Here is a 23,161-nt window from a genome sequence, read left to right on the forward strand (position 1 = left end):
GTTTGCCTGTTCTCCATCTCCCTCTGGTGTTCCCCCCACCTCCTTTCATTCTCCTGAGGCCTCCCGTCCCATGATCCTTTCCCTTCTCCAGCTCGGTATCACTTTCACTAATCACCTTTCCAGCTCTTAGCTTCATCCCACCCCCTCCGGTCTTCTCCTATCATTTTGCATTTCCCCCTCCCCCCACTACTTTCAAATCTCCTACTTATCTTTCCTTTCGGTTAGTCCTGACGAAGGGTCTCGGCCCGAAACGTCGACAGCGCTTCTCCCTATAGATGCTGCCTGGCCTGCTGTGTTCCACCAGCATTTTGTGTGTGTTCTTGTTTGAATTTCCAGCATCTGCAGATTTCCTCGTGTTTGCCAAATGCTCTATGTTGTTTCCTCGGAGAAGATACAGTACTACTCCATCCCTCCATATACTGATTAATAAAGATTTCATGGACATTCTTAACAAATTCCACCCTGCCCAGTCCTTTGATCTATGGGTGATCTAATTGCAATTTGAGAAATTATAAACTGTCCCATCAACACTAACCAACCATTCTTACAGCTGTCTGCATTCACCCTTCTCATCTGCTGCTGCAATTACAGTTGACCAACCAGGAGTCTATATACTACAGAGCCATCTTGTTTCTGTGTTCTACCTATATAACCTGACTGGACTGTTACGAGGATTTACCCCTTAGTAATAATATCAGTTAGACAGAGAGAACACGAGGAAATCTGCAGATGCTGGAAATTCAAACAACAACATACACAAAATGCTGGTGGAACACAGCAGGCCAGGCAGCATCTATAGGGAGAAGTGCCGTCGACGTTTCGGGCCGAGACCCTTCGTCAGGACTAACCGAAAGGAAAGATAGAGAGATAATTTGTATTTGCCAACAAATATTTTTATTGTCTCACTGGAAGAGCATGGGAATTTACACAAACTGCACAACCACTTAGTTTTTTGACCTTCCCTGAACAGTTAAAGAATAGACAAGGTAATACATGGGAAAGGAGTCTACGATAGCTTGGTGTTCCTCATGCACCTGATCCAGTCTCCACGTGCCTGTACTCCACATCCACAAAGGTTTTCTCTGGAGAGTTGTTGCTGCTTTGCATTCAAAGCTCCTTACTTTTAAACATTTGTGTTACAGTTCCATCTCATTGGCTCGAGGTCACCTGACTGACCTGGGTCACATTCTTATTGGCTCTAGTCCAGGGTTACAACCAGTGTGAGGCCTATACCCTCAGCCTTTTGTTCTTTTCAACTGTGATTGGTTCAAACTAGGTGTCCCAGACTTCGAGCCTAATGAGATTACAATTTGCCCCTACGCAAATCTGCCTCTTTACATAATAAATAGTTACTTGTCCGAGAATGGTCTCGTTTTTACCAGGTCATTAGCTGAAACTTCTTGTGTCTGCATTCAATTGCTCTGCTTAAGTTATCCCAGAGCAAGACTTAGTTCATTGAACAGTTCACAAAATGGCAGCTGCAAGGACAGTTTGGTAAAATGGCCACATCCACTGCTCTTCAGCAGTTGTCGTTCTTTCTGTCCAACAGGATGATCTCCCAGGGTTGTCCTCTCTAAGCAATGTTGTTCTGTACTTTCTCCTCTAAAGATCAGCCAGCATGCTCTACTCTTTCTATCACGTTTGTAATATCTGTACTCTGCAGTAGTTTTTCTTGTGCTGATTGTGAATTCTTTCCATGTAATATATTTTCCCCTACACCAATTTCAGTATAGCCATTTCTGTAAGACCCTATCATTCAAATAAATTGAAAATACTGACTAATGTTTGAAAGAGGTGGTGATTTAAGCTAAAGGCTACATTATGCAATGGGCCTTTAGTAAGCACGGATAATTGAAAATTTAGTATTTTATATCTTTTGGAATAATGTGAAACTTTTACCCATGTAGACATAGCAGAGCTGAAATAGAATAGAATTCTAATAATCTTGGGTTTGATATCAATAGAAACCTATTACATTTGCTTATTTATAAGAGAATGACAAACCATATGAGCTATTTCGATATTAACATTTTTGTTTGTAATTTGAAATGTATTAGAAGAACAGAGTTCACATGTGATTTATAACTGAAGCATATTTCAGTAAGATTTCCCTTGAATGTGGATTGTGGTAATCTTACTCTGCTTTATTTTGAGCCTGTATATCTATTTAATTCACTAAGTGTTTGATTTTGTGCAAACGCATACGAGGCTTCAATACGAGTTTGATACAAACTAGGTACTTTATCAAAATTATTGCTCTTATTAAAGATTACGAGCTACATTTCAGAAAAAAATATTGTTCTTACCCTATGAATTTGAAATTGTCAGATCTAGCCAAGTTCCAAATATTGAGGATATTAAATATACAGAGATCAAATTGAAAACGAGAGATTCTATGTGGTTATCGCCAGAGGACATGTTTTCACTCAGCTTCATTCATCCTAATACTGTACTAACATTCCAACACTGAACAATGATTCCTCAACCTATAGACACATTTTCAGGGACTCTACACTCATGTTCTCAATATTTATTTATTACCATAATTTTTTTTTGGTATTTGTACAGTTTGTTGAATTTTGCACATTAGTATTATTTTGTCATTTGTCTGCCTTTGCTGTGTTCATTTTGTCATTGATTCTGTTGTGTTTCTTTATATTTACTGTGAGTGCCCACAAGAAAATATGGTGATGTATACGCATTTTTTAAATAAATTCACTTTGCGCTTTGAACATTGATCTATATCTATAATACTAGCTCCTGCCTCAGTGAGGAGTTAACATCGATTCATACCTTTCCAGTCTTTAATTTGTCCATGTATTCGTCAGGTTTTGCTTTGTTTCCCAACAGTGTGCTTCGTATTGAGTTAACTCCTCTGCGATGGAGTCAATTTTCCTGATCGACTTATCTGTGCCCCGCTTCTGTCTTCTGTTTGTTTTGCCTGTCTAAGATCCTTTTAAATTTTTGATCTTCTGAGTGTACTCTATTCAAAGGGTAAATGCACATGATAACATTTGTTGTCTGTTGCATTTTTTCCCTGCATGTTTGGTTTCATCGATGTCAGTGAAAATGAATGGAAGAAAATAGCACCACCAGCAGTGGATAATCCTTCATGCATTTAGCACAAACAATCAACTATTGTGTTCTTCCTTTCAAAGCATTCAGAAAAGTCATCAGCCTCATCTGGAATTTGCCCCTGTTCCACCTGTTTTTACTTTGTTGGATGTGGTAGTGTACAAACCTTCCAGCGCTGTCGAGGACTTTAGTTTGCAATTGTATCTTCAAGTTTATGATCACCATCTGGAGGTAATACCTGGACCTCTGGTACTGTAGGACTTTGTATCACCTGCCATGAATATCACAGATCAGTGGATTATGAATCTTCTCATTCAGCCAGGGCTTGTTGGAGTACTGTGCTCAGTTCTGGTTGCCTCACTACAGGAAGGATTTGGAAGCCATAGAAAGGGTGCAGAGGAGAATTACAATGATGTGCCTGGATTGGGGAGCATACCTTATGAGAATAGGTTGAGTGAACTCGGCCTTTTCTCCTTGGAGCGGCGGAGGATGAGAGGTGACCTGATAGAGGTGTACAAGATGATCAGAGGCATTGATCGTGTGGATAGTCAGAGGCTTTTTCCCAGGGCTGAAATGGTTGCCACAAGAGGACACAGGTTTAAGGTGCTGGGGAGTAGGTACAGAGGAGATGTCAGGGGTAAGTTTTTTACTCAGAGAGTGGTGAGTGTGTGGAATGGGCTGCCAGCAAAGGTGGTGGAGGCGGATACGATAGGGTCTTTTAAGAGACTTCTGGATAGGTACATGGAGTTTAGAAAAATAGAGAGCTATAGTAATTTCTAGGGTAGGGACATGTTTGGCACAACTTTGTGGGCCAAAGGGCCTGTGTTGTGCTGTAGGTTTTCTATGTTTTCTGGTTGGGGAAGACGTGGAGTTTTTTTTTGAAGATGCCACAACTGTCCATTCAGTTTTTTATGAAGTCACTGGTGATTGTGGCACATTCATTCAGATGCACGAACAAATCCATGAACAAGGCTCAGTCCATGGAGTTGAAGCACTGATAGACTGGAGTGCCATGTTCGGAAAGCTGTGGGTGAGTCATGTTTCACTTCTATACCACAGTGTTTGTTTCGCTGCCTCCATTGGCTAACTCTTCATGAGATTCACCACCCGTGCCACACTCTTCAGTCTCTGCTTGTACACTGGAAGAAGAAAATAGAGCCAGGTGGTTAGATATCCCCAAGTGTGGGCAAGGGATGGAACAGTCGACATTCTTGATGGTGCTCGTGTGCTTGGTTGACTGATATTGAAGCTGGCACATTGTTAGGCAGAAATATTTCAGATTTTCCTGGCTGAAGTCCCCAGAGATGATAAGGAAGGCTCCAGGTATGTTGTTTTGTGTTTGTTGAACGTAGCTCTCAGTCCCCCAAGTATTTTTCTGATTTCTCTCTGAGGACGGATGTATGCTGCAATCAAGATGACACCAGAGAACCTTCCTAGTCAGCAGAGCAGTTGGCACTTAATCGCCAGATATTGCAAAGCCAGAAACCAGGAAGGGGACAGGGCTGTCACATCTGAGCACCATGATGAGTTTATCTTGAAGTTTATCACCCTTCCTTTTTGTGACTTCAGACTGGAGCAGGATGTCTGGAGAGTTGGGGGGGGGGGGTGGTGCTGAACCATGCCTCATGTCTATAGAGCAGTCCCTCATATCTGACTCCAACAATACTCCTGTTCTTAGGTTTTCTGTCTTGATCTCCATTAGCCAAGAAGAGCTCATCTTGATTTTTGGGCTCACCTAGTAAAATCGCAAGAGACAAATAATTCAATACCACTCCTTCCTTGTTCTGTTACCTGTTAACTACAATGCAAGCACAAGAGCAAATACTAAAATCTCACTCTAACACACACACAATGCTGGAGGAGCTCAGCAGGCCAGGCAGCATCTATGGAAAAGAGTAAATAGTCGATGTTTCAGGCTGAGACCTGTGATAGCAATCCCCTCCCTAGTATACTTTTGGCTAATGCACAATCACTGAAGAACAAGATAAAAGACATAAAATACCATTGAAAGTTGCACTTCAGAAGTAGATCTTGACCATTAGGTCACAGACTGAAGAAAGCTGTTGTAATCCAGTGGTGTCCTCAAATTCCAATTCATACTACTTCACCTTCAATTGTAATAGGCCCTTTGATAATTTGCAAGTTATTGCTTTTTAATTATGTATCTGAAGAATGATTTGTAACATTCCAGAATGCTGAATTATTTAAAGGGGCTTTGTTCTTTTATCCAAAGGAGTAGAATAAACTAGGACATTTTAAAAATATCTCAGATAGCGTTGAGCAAAACTTATTTTCAACAAAGCCTTTTTGACACAGAGAGATGGAGAAAAAATAATGCAATTTAAATGCTAATTGCAACAAACATGCATGGAGGCAATGTCATTTTGCTTGTCGAATACATAACCAAATAGACTGACTCTGTGCATCAGTGAATATTTTTGGCCTTGTTGGCAATGCAACTTGCATTGTACATTTCCTTTTTTGGAGTACTTCAAGCATTAAATAGGAGCGGTTATGAAACTTGTTATTTCAGATTACAGGAGAACAAGTCTTGCACTTGATGGAACTTGCAGTGTCTCTTGAGACAACCCCCATTGAGAAAAAAATAACAGGATTTTCTCAAAATCAATTTCTCATCAAGATTATTTAGACAATTCATAAATAGTAATTTCTATGAAATTCTTAACTTTGTCATAAGTTCACGGTGTATCGCTTCCTTTCCTTTCATCCTAACTATAACAAGCTGACTTCTACAAGTGAGAGTTAATACACTGAAGAATTTTTTTGTTCTTGCAAGCCTTTAATGGTCATAAGACCATAAGCCATAGAAGCAGAATTAAGCGATTCAGCCCATTGAGTCTAATCCACCATGGCTGATCCCGGATCCCACTCAACCCTATACACCTGCCTTCCTGCCATAACCTGCCTTCCTGCCATAACCTGCCTTCTCATGATAAGGGTATCGTTCTTGTGAATGGCATGCAGTAGAATTTAGCAAAAACTGCAGACGGTTGTGGCACAGCAAAAACATTGAAAAGATGATGCTTGCCTCCCCCTCAGGGTTCAGCAGGTTGTTGGTGGGTTCTCAGATCTGAGTTCCATGTGGGCAAGAGGAATGAGAGCTAGCAGCCCCTTCGTCCATGGGTCAATAGGACTGGAGTTCAAGGTCTAATGACTAGGGCCCCTCATTTGCAAGTTGAAAATTCGAGGCCTAATGTTTGGGATTCTTATCCATCGTCATTGGCAAGTCCCAGGATTGATACCGAAGTTCAAAGGTCAAACAGAAGTCTGTAAGTCGAGTCCCGATGGCTGGAGCCTCGAGTTTGCAAAACTCTGTGAGTCCACTGGGGAAGTCAAACAGCCAGTGTCTGAGAGATCGAGTCCACTGGAGGCTGGAAGCTGAAGAAAGCCTCTCTTGGGTTTGGAGGACTGCCTATGTGAGTGGGTGGTTGGACGGGAGGGAGAACTGAGGCTTATTTTGCTGTTTTAGACACAAGAAGTATTGCAGATGCTGGAAATTTAGAGCAATATGCATAATGTACTGGAGGAGCTCAGCAGGTCAGGCAGCATCTATGAATGGGAGTAAGCATTTGGCGTTTCAGGGTGAGACACTGCTGCTGTTTTGTTCTTTGTTGTTCTGCCAAGCCAAGGAAGTACAAGACAGATATATTTGAAATAAGAAGAAATTTCCAAAAGGAAGAAAGACACTACTGTGGCTGACAAGTGAATTCAGTGTCAAAGTTAAAGCAAAAGAGAGGGCCTACTAGGAGGCCAAAGCTAGTGGAAATATAGAGGATTGGGAAGCTTTTAAAAACTTGCAGAAGGAAATTAAGAAGGTCATTAGGAAAGAAAAGATAAATTATGAAAAGAAGCTGGCAACTAATATCAAAGAAGATACCAAAAGCTTTTTTAAGTTTATTAAAGGGAAAAAGAGAGTTGAGGGTAGATATAGGACCAATAGAAAATGACGCTGGAGATATTGTAATGAGAGATGCAGAGATAGCAGAGGAACTGAATGTGTATTTTGCATCAGTCTTCACAGTGGAAGACACTGTGGTGTACTGGACATTCAAGAGTGTCAGTGAAGTGAAGTTTGTGCAGTGAAAATTACGACTGAGAAGGTGCTCAGGAAGCTTAATGGTCTGAGAGTGGATAGTCTCTTGGACCTGATGGAATGTACCCCCCAGTTCTGAAGGAAGTAGCTGGAGAGATTGCAGAGGCATTAACAATGATCTTTCAAGAATCGATAGATGCTGGCATTGTACTGGACGACTGAAAAATTGCGAATGTTACTCCACTTTTTAAGAAGGGTGGGAGGCAGCAGAAAGGAAACTACAGACCTGTTAGCCTGACATTAGTGGTTGGGAAGTTTTTGAAAACGATTGTTAGGGATGAGATTACGGAGTACCTGGAGGCACATGACAAGATAGGCCAAAGCCAGCACAGTTAGATAGATTATTGCATTGGAGGGGAATTAAGACCATAAGACACAGGAGCAAAATTAGGCCATTCAGCCAATTGAGTCTGCTCCACCATTATGGGAAAAAGGTAGGTAGGTGGAGCTGAGTCCATGCTCTGATCAGCCATGATCTTATTGAATGGAGAAACAGGCTTGACAGGCCAGATGGCCGATTCCTGCTCTAGCTCTTATATTTTTACATCAGAACATGTTGTAGAGAAATAAATGGGTGAATAGAATGGATGAAATTGCCCTTGAGCTAGCATGGACCTGATGGCCAAATTTCCTCCTATGACATAGAAAAGCATAAAAAAGGACTGCTTATTCTCTCAGTGGTCCATGGAAGGTACGCAAAATGACTAGGAAGTCTAGTAGAGTGAATACATCGATAAATTAGAGTTGTATTTCTGAAATTTAGAAAACTACACAATAACTTAAACAATAACACACGCAAAATGCTGGTGGAACACAGCAGGCCAGGCAGCATCTATAGGGAGAAGCGCTGTCGACGTTTCGGGCTGAGACCCTTCGTCAGGACTAACTTAAATGAATTTTTCAAGATATTAAGAGGCATATTTAAGTAGTCAGAAAAGTCTAGAAAAATTAGGCATAGTTATGCTGTTGGCATATATCATGAAATTTGTTGACTCTGAGGCAGCAGCAAAACATGTAATAAGGGTCTTTGACTAAAATATTGAATGATAGGCCTGTGAAAAAAGATTTGCAAATTTGATTAAATTGTTGTCTTTTCACATGTATTTACTTCAGTCAATTTGTGGCAAAATGTCTCATCAAAATTTTAATGCAATATCGTTGCAATGTGTAAGTTATATAAAAATTTTTGAATGTTCAGTTGAATAATTTGTGATAAATTATATTGAAGCTCTTCAATTATTTATTATACAAAACTTGTTACAAGCTGCATGATCTAAAGTAGATGTTTGATGTGTGAACCTATTGATCATAGCATATTACTAAACATTTGATCTATCATCCTGCTTTGTAATTCCATCCTACTTTCATCAGTATTTAAGAGTGCATCACTTTGTACTCTCGGTTATTCTTCAGTAGTGTGTATTGTTATTTTTAATTGTAGATTCAGGTTGGCATACTAATTGTCTATTTCTCCTAAGGTCCAAACAGCCACAGCCCATTGCTGAATTCCTTCAGTGGAGATTACTCTTCCCCTTTCAACGTCACTAGTAGTGGCCATCAGCTTTTTCTCCGCTGGTCTGCCGATCACGGCACCAACAAAAAAGGTTTCCGCATCCGTTATGTTGGTAAGTCACTGATATCTAGTACTGTCCAGTTTTCTAATTCCTCTAAGTCATAAATACAAGCCGGACAGGAATACAACACATTTTGCTCTTTCCTTCTACCAGCTTTTTACTGCAGCACTCCGGAGTCGCCTCCCCACGGAATCATACTTAGCCAAACAGGAGGGCAGCTCAACAGTGTTGTCCGGTGGGCATGCGAACCAGGTTATAGGCTTATCGGTAACAGCACTGCCATATGCAGGAAATCACCATACGGATTTTACACTTGGAACGTGCCTGTTCCTGCTTGTCAAGGTAAACACATCCAATACATCATCTTTATCTGTTATCTCTTTAAGATATGGCAGGTACACCTAACATTTTTGGTTTTCTTCAAGTTGAGATCTCTGGTTCCACTCTTGTTTTAATGGGTCACTGCTTCTGTCAAATTACTTCTCAACCTGTCCTCCATTGTTCCCATTGTAGCTCGTGAGGTAGTAATGAAATAATAAACATTTCACCTCATCGCTGACCACAATGGAAAGCTATTAACTGGTGAGGCTTCACCACTAACAGCAACATTTCATTAATTTCTGTAAAACAACCGTGTTAATTATTCTGAAGTAAAGCCTGCTTTAAATTATAATTTAATAGCAATTCATATCACAGTTTAGTTCTTTTCTTTCTGGTTTGTTGCTTTCAATATAATGTCTGATTTCATGTAAAATAATAACTGGGTTTTAAATTAATTGAAAGAATTTATAATCTATTAGGTATTTTGTAGTGGGATCTGGCTTTTAAGATCTCAGTTATTGTCTAATGATGATCTAAACCAGGGGTTCCCAACCTTCATTGTGCCATGGACCACTAGTATTAACCGAGGGGTCTATGGACTCCAGGTTGGGAACCCCTGATCTAGGCTATGTTCTAGGGATAGAAATATAATCCGTACTCTCCATTGAAGAGATCTGAGCATGTTCCAAATGGGCCGCCTGAGGAAAATTACGAAGCAAATGAGAAAAAGATGCTCTGAGGAGGTGGAGACCAGATGAGCACCATTGTGTCTTGTTTGAGATCTGTCTTCCACTAACCAGCCATTCTGTGGCTTTGGAAGCCATGAAAAGACAGTGGTCCAAGTTGCATCTGCCCTCAGAATTACCGCAGCATGTAAAAGTGAATGCAGGATAACCTATTCTTGTTGTGTATTGAAAGTGCACCTTGTTAAGTAAGGCTGATTGGTTTAATGTTTGTTTAGGAGCAGAATTAGGCCATTCAGCCCATCATGTCAGCTCCACCATTCCATCATGGCTGATCCTCGCAACCCTATTCTCCTGTCTTCTCCCTGTAACCTTTGACATCCCGACTAATCAAGAACCTATCAACCTCTGCTTTGAATATAGCCAATTACATGGCCTCCACATTCATCTGTGGCAATAAATTCCACAGATTTGCCACCCTCACGCTAAAGAAATTCCTCCTCACCTCTGTTCTGAAAGGGTGACCCTCTGGTCCAGGGGTTGCAAACTTGAAGTCCACAGATCCCTTGCTTATTGGCATTGGTCCATGCCATTAAAAAAGTTGGGAACCACTGCTCTAGTCTGAAGCTGTGCCCTCTGGTTCTAGACTCACCCACTAGAGGAAATATCCTCCTTAGGTCCAATCTATCTAGGGCTAATTATGTTCCATCCTTGTTTATGGTCCACTAAATAATAAGCTCTGTTCTAAATATCACGCTACCCTATTTGCCAGTAGCATGGGCACATTTATATTGCTCGGGTACCTAAGACTTTTGCTCAGTGTTGTATGCTGTTTTTAAAATCATTTCCTGCATGGGTTAATTTTGATTTAATTTGAAACACACAGTAAAAAGTCATCCATCTCCTCTCTTTATTTGTCCTCGAAACAGCAATATCTCTGAGTGTTAAGTTTTTGTTAATATTGGTAAACATTTAGTAGATACTGCATGGACTTTTCACAATGTTGCCAAAGTTTGTAAATCCAGAAAATGAAATTCTAGGATGTAATATTCGACCATTTATTAAAGGAAAGGTTACCCTTTTCAGTGAAAGTTACTAAATCATGGGGAATCACAGCATGGTTATACAACAGAAGAAGGCAATTTGGTCCATTGAATTACAGCTGACTCCTTGCAGAACCATTTTTTCAGTCTCATTCCCATGACCCAAATATTTTCCTTCAAGCGTTTTTCCAATTACATTTTAAAATTCCCAAATAGGCTACAAATTCCAGATCATAACTGTTGTCTGTGTAAAATAGTTTTTTTTTCCCTCACAGCCTCCTGCATATGGTGAAATGGCAGAGCAGACTCGATGGGCTGAATAACCTAATTCTGCTCGTGTGTCTTATGGTCTTATGGTATTTTGCCCACAACTTTTAATCTGAAAACCCTGTCTTCAAGTTGTCTGAAAGAGAGAGTGGTATTATTCTGTTCAATGTATCTAAGCCTATAATAATCTTGTACATCTTCCTGAAACCACTTCTCAACCTTCTTTACTTCAAGGTTGTCCACAAAGTAAAAAGTATATGGTTTGTGTCAAGTGCCCCATACTTGGGAGAAAGAGGGATTCTACTGGAAATATTATTCAGAAATATCAGGCAAGGCTATAAACAGTAAAAATGCCTCCCAATGGCCTGAATTTATTTTAAAAGCCATGTGATTTCCACAGATTTATGACATCTTATGAAGATGTTTTACAGCCACTATTAAGGCAAAGTATTGACAGGGGACAATGGCATTGCAGAGTGAATTCGGTGCAGAGGAGGTAGTGACTGCTAGCAGCCAGTCAAGAGTGTTTTGGCTCATGTACTCCTCAAACTGAGGGAAGAATGGTGGAGAGATTAGTTACTTGGCAAAGCTTTTATGTACAGTATTCAAAGCCACAAGATCAAAAAAAAAAATCAGCTCGCGTTTCTATTTATCTGTGTAATTAATGCAATGTAACTAAAGCACATTTTATTCCACACTGTTGAAATGTAGATGTCTTTCCTGCTAATAACCATCTTCAATTATCTCCAGCTATTTGAAGGACACTTTAGTGCTTCAGATCATGCAGCATGAAACATGCCCTTTGGCCATTTCATCAGTGCTGACTCTGGTACCCAGTGAGCTAGCCCCATCTGCCCGTGTTTGACCCATACCTCTCTAAACCTCTCCTATATTGATCTAGATGGCTCTTTAATGTGCCCGCCTCTACCAGTCTTTCCACTACACACCACCCTCTGTGTGAAGAAGCTGCCCCTGACAACCCTTTTAAATGTCTCACCTCTGATGTTAAATAAATGTCTTCTTCCTTTTGACGCCCTCTCCCAGGGAAAAGGACCATGTCTACATCACTCATGATCTTATTTACCTCTGTCAGGTTACCCCTCAATTTCCTACGTTCCTACGTATTAAAATGACTGATGATTAGCAGGCATTAAGGACCAAACTGAATTGTTCTCAAATTGCTACGTGTGAGTGAGCTGCACTTATTTGATTTAGTGGAGCTTACTCCTGAAATACGTGTACATATCTCATTATAAATGGAGTATTCAGCAACTACAGGTGTTGCTGTTTTACACATTAATGCTTTCACAAAAGGTGCAAATTTCATGGTAACTTCAGCTAAATCAGACTGGTGTAATTGAAACTTTGCCTGCGATTTCTAAAGGTGAGGTGCTCACCCTCTCCAATTTCGGCTTTGCTTTGGAAAGGTTGCATCAAGCATCTCAAAGCAGGGACAAAAGGAATGAGTCCAGTTATCAGATGCTGCTGTCAAAGAGACCTCCAAGTGCATTAACTCAAGAGGCGATTGAGATTCAGTGTTAATTCCACTGGCCAAAAATGATTAAATAATGTAGCTATGAAGTCATTCAATGTTTTCCAAAACTGATCTCTATTACTGGAGATCTGACATCTCCATGAAGTATGAATTAGCCATTGTTCTATCAGGGCAACAGCATCTTTGATCCAACTATTACTATTTTCCAAATGTCTCTTCTATTAGTCAGCAATCACTTTATTGCAAATTGTGTAACTCTTATGATTAAAACTGCTACACCTGACTTTATCAGGCAATGGTTTTCTATTGTTTTGAAAGATCATCGTAAAAGCACATGGTACGTAAGCATTAAGAGTGCACAAGCTTCTTCTTGAAGTGTAGCTTCTCCTTTACCATAGTGACAGCTCAAGGCGACCACCACATTGGAGAATATTTGTCACAATACAAATACTCCATCAGGCAGAATATAAACATTTTCTCTTGAAATATTCATAGAGGTGAAGCCCTTCACAGAGGACCAGCAGATTCAAATTCAGATTTATTGATGACGTGTACATTGAAACATACAGTGAAATGTGTGGTTGCACAATTAACACATCCAACGGTACGCTGGAGTCAGCCCGCAAGAGTTGCCACACGTTCTAACAGCAACGTACATGGCCATGATGCTCGGCAGAACAACACAGAACACAAAACAGAACATATCAAGCAACAAAGCAACAAGAACCAAACAAACCCAATTCTGACATGTCAATCGGCGGCCTCCTCTTGTGCCACAATGAGGCCACCTTCAGGGTGAAGGAGTAACACCTTATATTCCGCCTGGGTACCCTCCACCCTGATGGCAAGAATATTTATTTCTTCCAGTAAAAAAAAACTCTGTCCATCCCCTTTCCTCCATTATCCACTCTGACTGTTTACCTCTTCTCGCCTTCTGTCACTTGCTCCTGGGTCCCCACCTCCTTCCATTTCTCCCATGGTCCACACTCCTCTCCTATCTGATTCTTTCTTCTCCACTCTTGACCTTTCCCACCCACTTGGTTTCCCATCTGCTTCCAGCTCTCCTCCTTCCCTCCCCCCCCCCCCACCTTTTTATTCTGGCATCTTCCCCCTTCCTTTCCAGCCCTGAAGAAGAGTCTTGGCCTGAAATGTCGACTGTTTATTCATTTCTATGGATGCTGCCTGACCCGCTAATTTCCTCCAGCGTTTTGTGTGTGTTGCTTTGGATTTCCAGCATCTGCAGAATTTCTTGTATTTTTGATTTGAAGCCCCATTCTTCCCTTTCATGCATGCACAAACATTGTTCTCTAAGGCTTAGTACAGGCCAGCTTCTGCCTCCAGCCTCCAGTGGAGTTTAACTATTGCAAGGGACACATTAAAAAGCTTTAGTTTTATTTGTAAGTCTGGTATTTACGACACTAGCAGTAATCACAACCTCAGGAAAAATTGCCTATAATTTGTAAGTAGTCAGATTAGTATACTTTCAGGGCAAATCTGATCTAAACGGTAGAAGTATTCTTCAAATACTTAAAACAAGAAAAAAATCTAAACTCCTTAAGGTATATTTAAAAACCTTAAATTAAATTAAAAACATAGAAGAAACGTAGAAAATCTACAGCACAATACAGGCCCTTCAGCCCACAAAGCTGCGCCGAACATGTCCTTACCTTAGAAAGTACCTAGCGTTACCCATAGCCCTCTATTTTTCTAAGCTCCATATACTTATCCAGGAGTCTCTTAAAAGACCCTATCGTATCCACCTCCACCACCATCGCCGCCAGCCCATTCCACGCACTCACCACTCTCTGCGTAAAAAAACTTACCCCTGACATCTCCTCTGAACCTACTTCTAGCTATTTCAGCCCTGGGGAAAAGCCTCTGACTATCCACACAATCAATGCCTCTCATCATCTTCTACAAATTCTTGACGATACTGTTCTGAGCCTTAGAGGACATTGTTTGTGCATGGATGAAAAGGAAGAATGGGGCTTCAAATCAGAAATACAAGGAATTCTGCAGATGCTGGAAATCCTGATTCACTTGCAAAGGAAAAGATTATTCTCTTTTCAGGGTTTCACAACATATAGTAGTCTACAAAAGTATATAGCTGGGGTGCACTAAGTACTGCAGTAATTTTATGTATTGCACTATACTGCGCCTGCTGCAAAGAAACAAACTTCATGAAATACAGTATATGAGTGATGAAAAATCCTGATTTTGACACAGGTCTAATTGTGGACTGAGAGTGGGAAGAGGGAATTGTAGTTGGGAAAAGGGGAAAGGAGAGGTATGGGAGTGGGAAGCACCGGAGAGGCATTCTGTAATGATCAATAAATCAATTTTTTAATCAAATGTCCTTCTTGATATCTCAGGGCTGAGTGTCTCTGCATCCACACCATCCCCCACCCCTGGCCCTCCTCCTCTGCCACCTGTCACGCACCCTTCCCATGGCGCGCCACCTTCACCATTCCCAACATCCTTTGCTCCACCAGATTTACAGACTGGCTCCCCGCTCCACGTTGACAAATACAGTACTGTGCAAAAGTCTCAGGCATCCTAGCTATATATGCATACCTAAGACTTTTGCACAGTCCTGTATTCATGTTGAGTATGCAGTGCATATTCCAAGCTCTAATTTTTGGGTTCAGTAGGAGAGAACGTGCAATTCAGTTTGTTCGATAACCCAAGATGCAGAACCGTTGTGCAGATGTAACTGGAAAGCAAAATTCCAATCAAATTGGCATCCACGCCTGCCAATCTTACTTCTATGTCATCGTTTTTACCATGCACTCCAGCGTATGAATACTGGCCTTTGCTTACCTCTGCCCTCTGCTGTGGTTTGACTTCATTTAGCTTTGGTTGACCCCTATTTGTGGTTCTCCTTGAACATCCTTCAAAAATCAATTCAAAAATGTTCGTTTCAAACATTCTCTGTGTGAAAAAACAAGAAACTTCCCCAGAAAGCTTCCTCATTAAAGCTCCTCCCCCTCATCTTAAACTATGCACTGTGGGTTTTGATATCCAAACATGGGAAAAAAGATTCTATCTACAGGCTGTTGCTATTTTTTTTACATTTACTTCTTTAAAGTCACCTCTCAGCCTCCTTTGCCCCAGGGAAGACAAAAACCACAGCCTGTGCAATCTCTTCTGATAACTCCAGTCCCCCAGTGCAGGCAACATCCTGGTCGATCTCCTCTGCATTGTCTGCATAGCAACCACGTTTCCTATAATGTAATAATTGGAACTGCACAGTCTGCCAATTAGTATGGACCAATCAGAGTTTGCAATGCTAGGCAGGCAAGCATACTACATGGCATCATCACCACCCTATCCGCCTGTACAGCCACTTACAGGGAAATATAGACTTGAACCCCAATGTACCCCTGTTCATCAGTATTGTGTTTTACTCTGCCATTGACTGGACACAGTATGGCCTACCCTTAATTGACTTCCTGAAGTACATTCCTCATACTATCAGAATTAAATTCCCAATGTCAATGCTCTGCCCAGCTTTCCATCTGATCTGTATCCTGCTGTAGCCTTTGACAACCTTCCTTGCTGTCTGCCACATCTCCGACCTTCCCTGTCATCCAAACATTTACAACTTACTCTTCTTGCGAATTGGTAACAGATGCAACCAGGGTTCCGGCATCCACCCCTGTAATATACCACTGGTTGACCTTTCGTCAATGGATCTAGGTTAGGAAATTCAATACGCAACCCGTAATTAATCAAAGCTCGCACTTTATTGTCTTTGCACAAACAACAATGTAACTATGTTGACCCTGGGCCAACAACTTAGAACATGTATTCTACTGTTCCCACTGTACCAATACTCACTCAGGCAACTTTTCCAATTTAAAACACCAAAACAGAGTATCTCTATTGGCCAGATGATTGATCCTTTCTTGTCCCAGCACCCGGGGTGGGGGTTCTTCCTCGTGATGGTGATTTTTCCAGAGTCATTGCTGATAGCACAATCAAAGTATCCACTTTTATATTAATTTCTAGTCAACTCAAATGTTGTGCTCCAGTGTCATTGGCTGTGGGCCATGTGTCTGACCTTTAGCACCTTTTTATTGGCTCTGCTCCAGGCCTGAAGCCATTAATTCTCCCTTCCCAGCAAGTGACATTTGATGATTTATGGTTTTGTGTTCTCAATCAGCAATGTGTTTGATTCATGCAAAATAGATACTGGCTCCAATAGTCAAAAACCTGCATAAGTGGGGGTGAAGGAAGGGAAAGATGTGTTTGGTGGTGGAACCCCATTGGATGTGGCATGCTGGATGTGGAGGCTGATGGGGTGGTAGCTGAGGACAAGAGGAACCCTATGCTAGATTGGGAGACTGCTTCGCCGAGCATCTACGCTCTGTCCACCAGAACAAGTGGGATCTCCCAGTAGTCACCCATTTTAATTCCACTTCCTATTCCCCCTTCCAATTTGTCCATCCATGGCCTTCTCCACCGTTGTGATGAGGCCACACTTAGGTTGGAGGAATTTCTTATATTCTGTTTGGGTAGCCTCCAACCTGAAGGCATGAACATCGACTTCTCACACTTCTGGTAATGCCCCCCAACCCTCCCCCTGCTTTTCCATTTCCCATCTCCTTGTCCTACTCTCACTTTATCTCCTTGCCCACCATCACATCCATCTGGTGCTCTTCCCCCCTTTTTCTTTCTTCCATGGCCTTCCGTCTCTTTCACCGATCGACTTCCCAGCTCTTTACCTCATCCCTCCCTCTCCAGGTTTCACCTGTCACCTGGTGGTTCTCTCTCCCCTCCCCCCACCTTTTAAATCTATTCCTCAGCTTTTTATTCTCCAGTACTGCTGAAGGATTTTGTCCTGAAACGTCGACTGTACTTTTTTCCATAGATGCTGCCTAGCCTGCTGAGTTCCTCCTGCATTTTGTTCTGTTATTTGTGATTCGAAAAACCTGCATATTATATCCAACCAAAGAACATCTCACAAATAACTTCTTGTTCGGAAATGATCTCTAGTCCAACACATTACGAGAAGCATCATTGGGTCTTCTTTAAAACATTGATCAAGCCAAGCAACTCACACACAAACTGGAGAACTTAAAACAGTTCCACAAGATGGCACATGGCAAGAACAAAGACAATTGATCTATCTGCTTCCACTGCCCTTCATCCATTCAAGTTTGAGGTTTTCTTCCATATTTTAAATCCACCATGGCCAGCACACTGGTCACCTACTTTGAATCGAGATAGCATCTTTTCATCACTACCCACTGCCTCTTATCACAAGCCAGTTTTGGATTCAATAAGTGTACTAACTATTCAATAACCTACCATGCAGAATCTTGTAACGTAGACAAAGCCTCCTTCCTGCCTTCATCAGTCTTTAGAGTCAGAATCAGGTTTATTATCAGTGACATACATTGTGAAATTTGTTGCTTTGTGGTAGCAGTCCAGTGCAATACATAAAATGTAGTTACATGAAGAAATATATCTACCTCCTCCATAATGGTAGTAATGAGAAGAGAGCATGTCTTGGGTGTGCGGGTGGGGGTGAGGCAGCTGTAACGAAGGATGATGCCTTTCTGAGGAATCACCTGTTGAAGGTGTCCATGATGCTGGGGAGTCAGGTGCCCATGAAGGAGCTGGCTGAGTTTACAACTCTGCAGCATTTTCCAATCCTATGCATTGGCCTCCTGCATGCCTGACGGTGAGAGCGACCAATTTGAATGCCATGCTGACCACCACTGACCAGTCCCCGCCTCTCCAAATAATTCCTATTCCTCAATATTTTCTTGAATAGTTTCAGCACCACTGATGAAAAGCTCACTAATCCGCAGTTATCCATTTCTCTGCTTCCCTTCTTAAACAAAGGAACAACATTAGCCATCCTCTAGTCTTCTGTCACCTCACCTGTGACTTACAAAGATGCAAATATCTCCCTTAGGCATCCAGCTATGTCCACCCTTGTTTCCCATAGCAATCTGTAATAGATCTCATTCATAATAGATCTCTTCCCTCAGTTCATTATTTTCCATATCCTTCAAAGTTCAAAGTAAAATTTATTATCAAATTACATAAATGTCACCAGATACAACCCTGAGATTCATTTGTTGAGATTCCTTCTTGGTGAATACAGATAAGAAATTTTCATTCAGGATCTTGTCTATATCACCTTGCTCAACCCTGAGGGAAACCACTTTCACTTGTTTGCCAGCTGCAGCCTTGGTCCTGATAGAATTATAGGTCTTGCAATTCTCCCTAATCTTACATAGAATATTTCTCGTCTTCCTTTCTGTCTGCCAGTTTCTTTCTTAAAAGGGGCAGCACAACAGTGATGTGGTTAGCAGAATGTTTTACAATATTGGTGACCCAGGGTCAATTCCCACTGTTGCCTGTAAGGAGTTTATCATTTTCCCTGTGACCGCGTGTGCTTTCTATGGGTGCTCATGTTTCTTCCCACAGTCGGAAGATGTACTGGTTGGTAGGTTAATTGGTCATTGTAAATTGCTCTGTGATTAGGCTACAATTAAATTGGGGGATTGCTGGGTGGCATGGCGCAAAGAATATCTCAATAAAGTAAAAGAAAAGAAAAATGCAAGCTCTCTCCTGCAGTTCACTCTGCAAAGGACTTTAACTATACCTACTAAATTCTACCTTTTTATTTGATCAATTAGCTCTGCTAATATAGTTTCATTAAAAAAATACAGTTATTCATGAGGTGAGTGGTTTGTTCCAGCAATATCATGTGGTGCACCCAAAGCATCAGCAAATGGAGGAGTTTTTGCCACCGATTACTCAGTAGGCACACGTGTCAGCTACTTTTGCAATGACGGCTACCGGTTTTCATCGAAGGAGCATTCCTCTGCCACGTGCCAACAGGATGGTATGTGGAGCAACCAGAACCATCCACCGAGGTGTAATGGTAAGGAATTTAAACAACTTGCTCTCCATGTGCCGTGAATTATGCTTTTCAAAGATAAGCTACTCATTAATGCAAATGAAAAATCCTCAGTGAATGCCCTTGAACTTCATTTTTAATATTGTACGGTTTTAAATATTTTTTGTCCTGGTGTAGGGTAGGATATTTCTATGTGTTTGATATCCTGTTTCTCTAGTCCATAAGACCATAAGACATGCTAGGAGCAGAATTTGGCATTTGGCCCATCAAGTCTGTTCTGCTATTTGATTGTGGCTGATTTATTATCCCTCCCAACCCTATTCTCCTGCCTTCTCCTCTTATTTGACACCCTTATTAATCAAGGCAAAATGTTCTGTTCAGATATGACAAAGACAATTTATACTAATATCTCCTGCAGCTATTTAAATGTTCAAAGTAAATTTTATTATCAAAGTACATATATCTCACCACATGCAATCTTGAATAGTAACTATAACAGGATCAATAAAAGATCAGCCAGAGTGCAGAAGACAACAAACTGTGTAAATGCAAATAATATTAAATATCAATAAATAAAGAGAAAACGAGATAATGAGAGCAAGAGTTGTTAAAGTAAGATCGTTGCTTGTGGGAACATTTCAGAAAGGGTTACAAGTGAGCAGTTATCCCCTTTTATTCAAGATCCTGATGGTTGAGGGGTAGTAACTGTTCTTGAACCTAGTGGTGCGAGTCCTGAGGCTCTTGTAACTTCTACCTGATTGCAGCATCAAGAAGAGAGCATGACCTGGGTGGTGGGGATCTCTGATGATGGCTGCTGCTTTCCTATGACAGCATTTCATGTAGATATGCTCAATGATTGAGAGGCCTTTACCGATGACGGACTGGACCAAATCCGCTACCTTTTGTGGAATTTTCAGTTCAAAGATATTGCCGTTTCCATACCAAGCTATGACGCAGCTGGTCAATACACACTTCACTACACGTCTATAGAAACTTAACGAAGTTTCAGATGTCATGCCGAATCTATGCAGACTCCTAAGAAAACAGAGGTGGTGCCATTTATTCTTTGCAATTGCACTTACGTGCTGGGTCAAGGACGGATCCTCAAAATGTTCTAATTTATGAAGGATTTTAGTCTAGTGCTTCTTGTCTTTCTTTGTGCTTATGAAAACATATTTAGAGTTCCATGTTGGTTGGTGCAAAAATGTTAGTTTAATTACAAGAATGTCAACAACTCTGTCACAGAGATGGTAACATTGTAAGCTGCATGGATTTTTTTATTTCATTTAAGCACTCCCTGGAGCACCATAGAAATCTGCGCCATACAGCCTTTGATAATTATGGCAGTTTATCCTTTATGGATGGTCGCAGTGATATCATAGTCCCTGGCTTCATTAGCACCAAGAATGTATTCACACAAACAGTTGAGAATTAGCACATGAGAGAATTGCTGACAAACCGTAAACCCAAGGGATTGAAGAGTGTAGATGTGCAGTTGTTCCAGCGTTATAGAGAGCAGAAATGAACGTTGGATATCAGGTTTTAAAGAGTGGAGCTGAGAAACAAGAAGGTAATCATCACATGGCTGGGATTAAACCCTCTAAAATTCAATGGGAATTAGAAGAACAAACATGCAGGGAGAGTGTGAAGAGTTTTGAGAATAATAGTGTTGGTATAATAGGGCATTTTAACTTCCCTAACATATAGTAGATAAGTTCGGGAAACTTCCCTTGGGCAAAATATAGAGGGCCCTACCAGGAAGAGGGCACAGCTTGACCTACTTTTAGGTAATAGCATGGAGCAGGTGACTGAGATGACAGTGGAGGAGCAGTAACAATAGTCTGTTAGTTTCGAAACAGTTATGGAAAGGGACAGAACGTGTCCACAGGTTCAGGTTCTAAAGGCAAGGCAAATTTTGATGGTATGAGACATGAGCATGTTTTCGTCCAACGTATATACATGACTGTGAGTCTAATTATTTTACAAACGTGTACATTGTTATCAAAATATGTTTATATCACATACATCAAAGATCCCAGCTTGGACTCTTGATGCACTAGTGGTCACCGACTTCCAATCAGAAGAGCAGCCCTTAATCACAACCACCTCCTGTTACCAACGACAGCAAATGCTGGAGGAACTCGGGAGGTCAGGCAGTCTATGGAGAGCAATAAAGAGTCAACGTTTTGGACTGAGATTGTTCATCGAAGTTCAAAGAAAATTTATTATCGAAGTGCATATATGTCACCATATACTGCCCTGAGATTCATTTTTTTGTGGGCATTCACAGCAAATACAAAGAAACGCTACAGAATCAATGAAAATCTACACACGACGAGATGGACAAACAACCCACGTGCAAAAGACAACAAACTGTACAAATACAAAAAGGAAAATAACAAATAAATAATAATAAATAAATAAGCAATAAATAATAAGAACATGAGATGAACAATCCTTGAAATTGAATCCATAGATTGTGGGAACAGTTCATTGATGGAGCAGTGATATCGAGTGAAGTTATCCCCTCTAGTTCAAGAGCCTGATGGTTTAGGGATAATAACTGTTCCTGAATCTGGTGCTGTGGATCCTGAAGCTCCTGTACTTCCTTCCTGATGGCAGCTTTGAGAAGAGTCCATGTCTTGGATGGTGGGGGTCCTTGATGATTAATGCTACTTTCCTACAACAGCATTCCTTGTAGATCCTACTCACTGTTGAGAAAGCCTTTACCCATGATGGACTGGGCTGTATCCTCAAATTTTTGCAGGCTTTTCTGTTCAACATCATTGATGTTTCTATACCAGAATGTGAAGCAATAAGTCGGTATACACTCCACCACGCATCTATAGAAATTTGTCAAGGTTTAAAATGACATACCGATTCTTTGCAAACTTCTAAGAAAGTAGAGGAGTTGTGGTGCTTCCTTTGTAATGACACTTACGTGCTGAACACAGGACAGAACCTCTAAAATATCAGTACTGATTATCATCAATTCATCGGGTTTGATCAGGTCTTGATGAAGGCTGTCGGCCCATAACATTGACTGTTTATGCATTTCCATAGATGCTGCCTGGCCTGTTGAATTCTCCAGCATTTTCTGTGTGTTGCTCTCAATTTCCAGCATCTGCAGAACCTCATGTGCTCCTGTTTGTCAAGACGGTTTTGGAAACTATTTGTCAGCCTGCCCTGAATCCCACAAACTCTAATCTTTAACCTTGTGGACCAGCTTCCATGGGCTCATAACATTTCAGGCCAGCAACCTTGCTTGACTTCTGCCAGTCTGAAATTTAATGACTGAATCAAGCTGATGGTTGACTGAAGGGCTCCTAATTCAACAAGACAGCTTTTCAGATTTCAACAAAACCCCCTATAAGTTTGGTTAAAAAATTATTTTTCACTTTAATGTGAAGTCAAACATGGGTAGGATATGCACAATAAATGCAGGTGACAAGGGATAATTGATGAACAGGGGACATTGGGGTTCAAGTCTAAATTTCCCTGTAAGTGGCTATTCAGGTAGACAGGAGGTGAAGAAGTCATGTGGCATGTTTGCCTTTTGACTTCCTGATTGGTTCACACTACTTGGCAAACTAGGCAAAAATTGTTAGCATTAAAAAAAATCAACTCCGCCTAATGTAGTCTCATTTCTTGAGATTGTAATTAAAGTTAATTTGTAAGACATAAACCTTTCTTTATATTTTCATTTGTT

At 41.0% G+C, this 23,161-nt stretch overlaps 1 protein-coding gene across 1 annotated transcript in view; it reads left to right on the forward strand.

Moving 5' to 3' along the window:
• The window catches only part of csmd3b (CUB and Sushi multiple domains 3b), a 2,154,916-nt gene that overhangs the window by 2,013,598 nt on the left and 118,157 nt on the right, over nt 1-23,161 (forward strand). Inside the window, exons 48-50 of the mRNA XM_073038951.1 lie at nt 8,668-8,814; nt 8,917-9,105; nt 19,291-19,476. Coding sequence (XP_072895052.1) covers nt 8,668-8,814; nt 8,917-9,105; nt 19,291-19,476 — 522 coding nt within the window. The remainder of the gene's footprint in view (nt 1-8,667; nt 8,815-8,916; nt 9,106-19,290; nt 19,477-23,161) is intronic.

The sequence above is a fragment of the Hemitrygon akajei genome, chromosome 1 (genome assembly GCF_048418815.1).
Source record: "Hemitrygon akajei chromosome 1, sHemAka1.3, whole genome shotgun sequence".
Taxonomy (NCBI): domain Eukaryota; kingdom Metazoa; phylum Chordata; class Chondrichthyes; order Myliobatiformes; family Dasyatidae; genus Hemitrygon; species Hemitrygon akajei.